At 32.5% G+C, this 9,015-nt stretch overlaps 1 protein-coding gene across 1 annotated transcript in view; it reads left to right on the top strand.

Annotated features, from left to right (window-relative positions):
- Nucleotides 1-5,637: 5,637 nt before the first annotated feature.
- The window catches only part of rpf1 (ribosome production factor 1 homolog), a 7,680-nt gene continuing 4,302 nt past the window's right edge, over nucleotides 5,638-9,015 (top strand). The window contains exons 1-8 of the mRNA XM_022759148.1: nucleotides 5,638-5,939; nucleotides 6,855-6,911; nucleotides 7,071-7,151; nucleotides 7,245-7,340; nucleotides 7,844-7,997; nucleotides 8,192-8,274; nucleotides 8,476-8,657; nucleotides 8,795-8,921. Coding sequence (XP_022614869.1) covers nucleotides 5,694-5,939; nucleotides 6,855-6,911; nucleotides 7,071-7,151; nucleotides 7,245-7,340; nucleotides 7,844-7,997; nucleotides 8,192-8,274; nucleotides 8,476-8,657; nucleotides 8,795-8,921 — 1,026 coding nt within the window. The 5' untranslated portion in view covers nucleotides 5,638-5,693. The remainder of the gene's footprint in view (nucleotides 5,940-6,854; nucleotides 6,912-7,070; nucleotides 7,152-7,244; nucleotides 7,341-7,843; nucleotides 7,998-8,191; nucleotides 8,275-8,475; nucleotides 8,658-8,794; nucleotides 8,922-9,015) is intronic.

Genomic DNA, 9,015 nt, shown 5'->3' with positions numbered 1-9,015 from the left:
GACATAGACTATAGTAAGGCATTAAAAAATCATAAAAAAGTCGATAGTATATAGTAAAACATGAAAAATACATTAAAACACTTCATTTTTCTAATTTCAGTAAGAATTACTCTTTCCTAACTGGGCGAATAACAAAAACAAAGTGCATTAACATTCAGTACAATACCAATATTAAGTAAGCGCACTAAAAAGGGTTCATAAGGAAAATACTATACAAAGTTATCCAGTGTTAAAAGCATAAAAAATATATATTCATAAATATAAAAATATAGTTTATGAATATCAACTCAACAGGCAATAACAAAGTGCAATATTGGTAAGTAAAGCATAAAAAAGTCATAAAAAAGACATAGTATAGTAAGGCATAAAAGTTAAAATAAATGACATTAATACGTCTATAGTAAGCATAAAAAGTCATAAAAACGATGCAATAGTTATTAGTTAAGGCATAAAAGTCATAAAAACGATCATCTGTGAAAATACAATAGTAAGGCATAAAAAGAAATCTCATTAGATATTGAGTTATGAAGGCATTAAAATCATAAAAAGTACGATCATAGATTCTAATAGTAGGCATAAAAGTATAAAACGCATGGTTATTGTAAGGCATAAAAAATAATAGTATAGTAAGGCATAAAAAGTCATAAAAATATAGTATAGTAAGGGCATAAAAAGTCATAAAAACGAATAGTTATGTAAGGCCATTTAATAATACACAAATACTTATTAGTTGCCATTTAAAAAAACTATCAATAAAATTTAAATAAGTATAAGTTAAGACTTAAAAAAGATATCATAAAGTTTTTCATTAAGGCAATATAATCTCATCAAAGACGAGCTCATGGAGCTTTCGTACAAATCTTTATAGTAAGCATAAAAAATGGTCATAGTAAATTAAGTTAAAAGGCATTAAAAAGTCAATAAAAAATCTATTCTAGTTAGTTATTATAGTAAGGACCTTCAAAAAACAGCATTACCACACACATAGGTATTTTTGAGGCCACTAAAATAGTCCATCCATAGTATGAGTTACGCTAAGGCCATTAACAAAGTTCTCATAAAAGTCATAAAAACGTAATAGTATAGTAAGGCATAAAAAGTCATAAAAACGTCATAGTATAGTAAGGCATAAAAAGCCATAAAAACGTCATAGTATAGTAAGGCATAAAAAGTCATAAAAACGACATAGTATAGTAAGGCATAAAAAGTCATAGTATAGCAAGGCATAAAAAGTCATCAAAACGACATAGTATAGTAAGGCATAAAAAGTCATAAAAACGTCATATTATAGTAAGGCATAAAAAGTAATAATATAGTAAGGCATAAAAAGCCATAAAAACGTCATAGTATAGTAAGGCATAAAAAGTCATAAAAACGACATAGTATAGTAAGGCATAAAAAGTCATAGTATAGTAAGGCATAAAAAGTCATAAAAACGACATAGTATTGTAAGGCATAAAAACGTCATAGTATAGTAAGGCATAAAAAGCCATAAAAACGTCATAGTATAGTAAAGCATAAAAAGTCATAGTATAGCAAGGCATAAAAAGTCATAAAAACGACATAGTATTGTAAGGCATAAAAACGTCATAGTATAGTAAGGCATAAAAAGCCATAAAAACGTCATAGTATAGTAAAGCATAAAAAGTCATAGTATAGCAAGGCATAAAAAGTCATCAAAACGACATAGTATTGTAAGGCATAAAAAGTCACACTATAGTAAGGCATAAAAAGTCATAAAAACGTCATAGTATAGTAAGGCATAAAAAGTCATGAAAACATCATAGTATATTAAGGCATATAATGTGATAAAGACGACATGTTATAGTAAGGAATAAAAAGTCATACAAACAACAAAATAAAGGAAGGCATTAAATCGTTTATTTATGCATAAAAAGTCATGAAAACAACACAATACAGAAAAGCATAAAAGGTAAAAAAAAAACATCACTATAGTATGGCATAAATATTCATACAAATGTCATATTATATCAAAGCACAAAAACTCATAAAAACATTATAGCATAGTAAGGCATGAAAACATCATAGTACAGTAATGCATAAAAAGTATTTAAAATGACATAGTATAATAAGGCATAAAGAGGTCATAGTATAGTAAGGCATAAAAAGTCATAAAAAAGACAGTAAAGTAAGGCATAAAAAGTCATAAAAACGACATAGTATAGGAAGGCAAAAAAAAGACACAATATAATAATGCATTAAAATGTCATAGTATAATGACAAAAATGTAAAATGACATACTATAGTATGGAATAGAAACATCATAGTATAGTAAGGCAGAAAAAGTCATAAAACAGACATAGTATAGTAAGGTAAAAAAATTTTAAAAAAAAGACACAATATAATAATGCATTAAAATGTCATAGTATAATGACAAAAATGTAAAATGACATACTATAGTATGGAATAGAAACATCATAGTATAGTAAGGCAGAAAAAGTCATAAAAACGACAGTATAATAAGGTATTAAAAGGTTATAGTATAGTAATGCATAAAAAGTCATAATAACGGCATAGTATAGTAAGGCAAAAAAAGGCAAATAAAATGATATAGTATCGTAAGGCAAAAAAATACAAAAATGACATAGTATAGTAAGGCAAAAAATGTAAAAAAAAAATGACATACTGTAGTTTGGTAAAAAAAAAAGTAATAAAAATGACATAGTATATTAGGGCATAGAAACATCATACTATAGTAAGGAATAAAAAGTCATAAAAACGAAACAGTATAATAAGGTATTAAATGGTCATAGTATAGTAATGTATAAAAAGTAGTATAGTATAATAAGGCAAGAAAATACTAAAAACAACATAGTATAGTAAGGAAAAAAAAGTTTAAAAAAATGACATAGTATAGTAAGGCAAAAAATACTAAAAACAACATAGTATTGTAGGGCAAAAAAAGGCAAAAAAATGACATAGTATAGTAAGGCATAAAAAGTTTTTAAAACGACATAATATAGTAATGCATAAAAAGTCACTAAAACGACATGGTATAATAAGGCTTTAAAAGGTCATAGTATAGTAATGCATAAAAAGTCATAAAAATGGCATAGTATAGTAAGGCACAAAAAGTCATAAAAGAGATATAGTATAGTAAGGCATAAAAACATCATAGTACATTAAGGCATATAAAGTCATGAAGACGACATGGTATAGTAAGGAATAAAACGTCATACAAACAACAAGTAGTAGTATAGGAGGGCATACAAACGTCATAAAATAGTAAGGCATGAAAAGTCAAAAAAGCAACTTAGTATAGTAATGCATAAAAAGTTCATAGTACAGCAATGCATAAAATGTCATAAAAACAACAGGCATAAGTATTCATGAAAATGTCATAGTATGATAAAGCATGAAAAAGTCATAGTAAAATAAGGCACAAAAAGTGTTGAAAACGACAGAGTATAGTAAGGCATTAACAGGTCATAGTATAGCAAGGCATAAATACATCATAGTATAGTAAGGCATAAAAAGGTATACAAAAGTCATAGTATAGTAAGATATAAAAACATCGTAATATAACAAAAATCATAAAAACTACATAGTACAATAATGCACAAAAAGTCATAAAAACAACACAATACAGTAAGGCATAAACACGTCATGGTATAGTAAAGCATAAAGAGTTATTAACACGTCATAGTATAGTAAGGCACATAGCAGAGTATACAAACAGCATACTATTGCAAGGCATAAAAACGTCATAGTATAGGTAAAAAAATACTAAAAACAACATAGTATAGTAGGGCAACAAAGTAAAAAAATGACAGTATAGTAAGGCATAGAAAAGTCATAGTATAGTAAGGCATAAAAAGGCATAAAAACGACATAGTTTAGTAATGCATAAAAAGGTAGTATAGCAATGCATAAAAAGTCATAAAAGTGTCAAAGTATAGTAAGGCGTGAAAGGTCATCAAAACAACATAGTATGGTGAGGCATTAAAATTGTTCAAAATGACATATATAAGTCATAAAAAGTCATACAAATGACAACATGAAGGAATGCATCAAAACTTCATACTATATCAAGGCATAAAAAGTCATACTAACCACAAAGTATAGTTAGAGATAAAAAGTCATAAAAATGTCATAGTATAGTAAGGTATGAAAACATCATAGCATAGTAAGGAATAAAAAGTCATAAAAATTACAGTATAATAAGGCATGAAAAGGTCATGGTCTAATAAGGCATAAAAAGCCTTAAAAACTACATAGTATAGTAAGGCATTAACAGGTCATAGTATAGTAAGGGATGAAAATGGATTTAAAAGTCATGGTATAGTAAGGCATAAAAAGACATAAAAACGAAATAGTATAACAAAACATCAAAATATCTTAAAAATGACATAGTAGAAAAGGGAACAAAAAGTCTTAAAAATGACATAGTATAGTAAGGCATAAAAAGTCTTAAAAATGACATAGTATAGCAAGGCATAAAAAGTAAAAAAAAACACATAGTATAGTAAGGCATAAACACATCATAGTATAGTGAGGCATAAAAAGGCATACAAAAATCATAGTATAGCAGGGCATAAAAACGTAATAGAATAGTAAGGCACAAAAAGACATAAAAATGACATGGTACAATAAGACCTAAAAAAATCATAGAAATGACATAGTATGCCTAACTATACTATGATGTTTTTATGCCTTACTATACTATGGCATTTTTATGCCTTACTATACTTTGACTTTTTATGTCTTACTATACTATAGCATTTTCATGTCTTACTATACTTTGACTTTTTATGCCTTACTATACTATGACATTTTTATGCCTTATTATACTTTGAATTTTTATGCCTTACTAAACTATTACTTTTTTATGACTTTTTATGTCTTACCATACTTTGTTGTTTTTATGCCTTATTATACTATGACTTTTTTATGCTTTTCTTTACTACGTGCCTTACTATACTATGACGTTTTCATGCTTTACTAAAATATGTTTTTTTTATGGGTCAGTATGGTGGTGCAATAGTTAGAACTATTACCTCACAGGGAGAAGGTTCTGGGTTCGAACCCTGTGCTAGGGTCCTCTCTGTGTTTTATGTTTCACTATACTATGATGTTTTTATGTCTTACTATAGTATGACTTTTTTTATGCACTACTATATTACGTTTATATGCCATACCATACTATGACTTTTTTTCATGCCTTACTATGCTATGACATTTTTGTGCCTTATTATACTATGACTTTTTATGTTTTACTATGCAATGACTTTTATGTATTATTATAGTATGACATTTTATGCCTTACTATACTATTACTTTTTTATGACTTTTTATGTCTTACTATACTTTGACGTTTTTATGCCTTACTACACTATGATGTTTTTATGTCCTATTATACTATGACTTTTTTATGTTTCAGCATACTATGACTGTTTATACCTTACTGTCGCAACATTTAAAATACGTTCCTGGAACGTACGCTAAAGGCTGTGAATATTACGGATGTCTTGTTGGAGTGAATTCCAGAGTGGAGGGAATACTTACACGTTAAGTGACGTTGTCTCCACAGTTTCTCCTCCGCACCACCAGGGGTCCCACTTTCTCATTGACGACCACAAATCGATCACCTCATGTCCCCGGACGTGAAGACACGAACAGGCAGCCAGAAGCAGCAGCAGCGCACGTGAAAAAAAACAGCCAGTTGACACAAAATGGATATCACGGAGGTTCCCGTGAGTGATGACAAGAAAGGCAAGAAAAAGAAGAATAAGAATTCAAACAAGAAGAGTGTGCGTGAGGAGGGGAATGGAGAAGGCGCTGGAGCGGAGGAGAAAGAGGAAAAGATGGAGAAGAGTGATGCAGCGGCTGCCTTCCCCCCCACTTTCAGTGTGTCCGAAATTAAGAACAAGCAGCGAAGACACCTCATGTTCATGAAACTCAAGCAGGAGAAAAGAAAGGTAACTATACTGCAAACAGTCATAAACTAGGTGGAGTTGTCTAACACAACATGTACGAAAGCTTCATGAAGGTTATGAAATTCAGGTCTGGTTGAACGTTGTGGAGGCTGTTGAATATTGGCAGTGTGACACTGAAGTGTTTCTAATGTTTACCCCACGGCCGGCTTAACCTCCCAGGGGTCCCCTGTGACAAAAATTATTTGTTGGGCCCCTGTTAACCCCTCACTATATGGCAGCTTGATTATTTCCCTTTGCACCTATTAACCACTCAATCAATAGACAGTAAATTAATTGGCAACAGATTTGATCATTTGTCTTACTCATACTTGTACTAAGGTCTGTCATAATCGATTCATCGTTCATTTTTCCAGCAAATATGCTGCTTTTATCTGTAGTATATGACTGTAAACTGACCAACTTCAGGGTTTGGACCAATGGTTGGACAAAAGAAGACATCTGAAGGTGTCATCTTTGGCTCTGGGAGCTTGTGATCTGCAGTTTCCCTCAACATTTTGGCATTTTATAGATTAAAAAAAACTCATGGATTAGTTGAGAAAATTATGTGAAGATTAATAAATAATAAAAACAAAAATCATAGGTAGTTTAATTGACATCGCTAAAATGTTTTAAACACAAGCTGGACATTATAACCCGTCTTAAACTTGCTTAAGTAGTCTGACCTGCTGTCTTAATTACCCAAACCATTCATTTTAAATATAAGTAGACTAAGTAGCTGTACTAATACTTGCAAACCTGTAACCAGATAATGTGTGGTATTTTTACTATCTACATCACAGGTTATCCAGATAATTTTCTGACAAAAGAGGAATTGATTGATTCATTAATCAACTTTCACTACTACAGTAAATATGTTAGAAGCCTTCACCTGGAATTTAATTTTTCTTTTCTTTTCAGCAAAAGATGCAGCTGAGGAAGAAGAAGAAAAAAGAAAGGGAAGCTTTAGGTGACAAGGTGAGTCTTTTCTCTGTCTCTTCTACCAAATGTGTCCATTGTCATTCAAAAATAGATTTTATCACTTGGGTTCCCAGATTGATGAAGTTTACTATTAAACAAGCCAGTCTCATTAATTTTGGTGAGTTTATTACCTTATTAATTCTGTCCATCATGTAGGCACCACCAAAAGAGGTCCCAAAGACAATAGAGAACCAGAGGGTGTATGACGAGACAACAGTTGACCCAGAAGATGAAGAGGTATGGACCAGGTTTGGCTGAGTTTGTTCAAATGTTCTCAGGTTATATTTGTCATGAATTACTGTTAATTTTGTGTGTTTTTGTCATCTATAGGTTGCATTCGACGAGGCAACTGATGAATTTTCTGCCTATTTCAATGGGCTCACGAACCCAAAAGTGCTCATCACAACATCAGACAGACCCAGAGGGGTGAGTAGCTGCTACTTGACAATTTGCATGCCTGTATAATTTTTTTTTTGTTTTTTGTTTTTATCATTTCACCAAAGTAATCTTTGTGTCAGCCAACAGTAAACATGCACTTGAGGAATTGCTTTTGACTATGTGAAGTTGTACTCCACGATGTACACACGAAATTTAGTGTTTACATACATGTATACATGTATGCGATCATTCTTGCGCCTGTTAATTAAATTTGAGCAATAATGTAAAGGCTTAGATTGTTAGGCTCTCTTCTTTATTTCAGCCGCACTCTAATTTAACCTGATATGGGAGTCTCTTGAATTAGAAAACAATTAAGTCTAAGGTCTGTAACTTGGCATAATGCAGCAGTAAATAAAATGCTGTGGCTTTGTCAGTCAGCATGTGTTGATTGAAATTTTACTGGCAATGTACTGATATGTATTGTACTGGATTGTCCTTCATTTGTTATTTTCAAACACTGTCCTCTCAACACGCTGATGTCTGTCTTACAGAGGACGGTGAGGTTTTGTGAGCAGCTGGCCACAGTAATCCCAAATGCCCACGTGTATTACAGAAGAGGTTTGGCCCTGAAGAGGGTCATTCCCCAATGCGTCGCCAGGAACTTCACATACCTCATTGTCATCAACGAGGATCGCAAAGTGCCCAGTATCCTTAAAAGCAGCTGTGACAGGAGAGAGGAGGATGATGCATAATGCCCTGTACTGCTTTATATTTTCTTGTATTCATTACACTCTTGTAATTTGGATGAAAACTTTGAGTCCTGTTTTGGTACTTTTGCTGACGTGGGCTGTAGGTTTTCTGACTTTCCTAAGGGCAGTTTCCTTAACTGTAACTTTTAGATGGTATGGTTCTTTGTCACCTACCTGACGGGCCGACTGCACACTTCAAGGTCAGCAGTGTTCGACTACGGAAGGAGATAAAGGCAAGTACAGAAATCCATACTTGTGTCACTCTTACATACTCTGGTTTGATCAAGTTAAAAATAGGCAATACAGTACACTTACTGTACTGTATTTAAAATGTGTGACTATTACTAAATTTAATAGCACAACCATCAATGTCAGTTTCATTTTATCACTAATAATAATAAGGCAAAAAAAACGTTTTACTTTTTTCTCTGCAGAGACGGGGTAAAGGTCCCACAGAGCACTCACCAGAGGTGATCCTGAACAACTTCTCCACACGTCTGGGCCACAGCATCGGCCGGCTCTTCGCTGCTCTCTTTCCGCAAGACCCCCAGTTTGTGGGTCGACAGGTCGCCACCTTCCACAACCAGAGAGACTTCATCTTTTTCAGATTCCACAGGTGAATATTTAAAGTGCAAAGTCTGACTTGGAGCTGGACATGATGCCTTCTAATCTAACCTGCCTTTTGCAAAACTTTTCAGAAGGTTTGTCTTAAAGGTAGAAGGTCTAATAAACATTTCTTTGCATCTTTCAAAGGTACATCTTCAAGAATGAGAAGAAAGTTGGCATTCAGGAGCTGGGACCACGCTTCACCCTTAAACTCCGCTCTCTACAGAAAGGCACCTTCGACTCAAAGTTTGGAGAGTATGAGTGGGTCCTGAAGGTGAGTCTTTCAGCACTTAAAACCTTTTTTTTTTAGATGCCAGAAGATCTATAAAGGTTGAACTAATGGTCTGTAGTGTCACAGCACTTTAGTT

Source organism: Seriola dumerili, unplaced genomic scaffold (genome assembly GCF_002260705.1).
Source record: "Seriola dumerili isolate Sdu_G_001 unplaced genomic scaffold, Sdu_1.0 BDQW01000002.1, whole genome shotgun sequence".
Taxonomy (NCBI): domain Eukaryota; kingdom Metazoa; phylum Chordata; class Actinopteri; order Carangiformes; family Carangidae; genus Seriola; species Seriola dumerili.
Note: the sequence above shows the minus strand (reverse complement) of the source record. Positions and strands in the feature narration are given on the sequence as shown.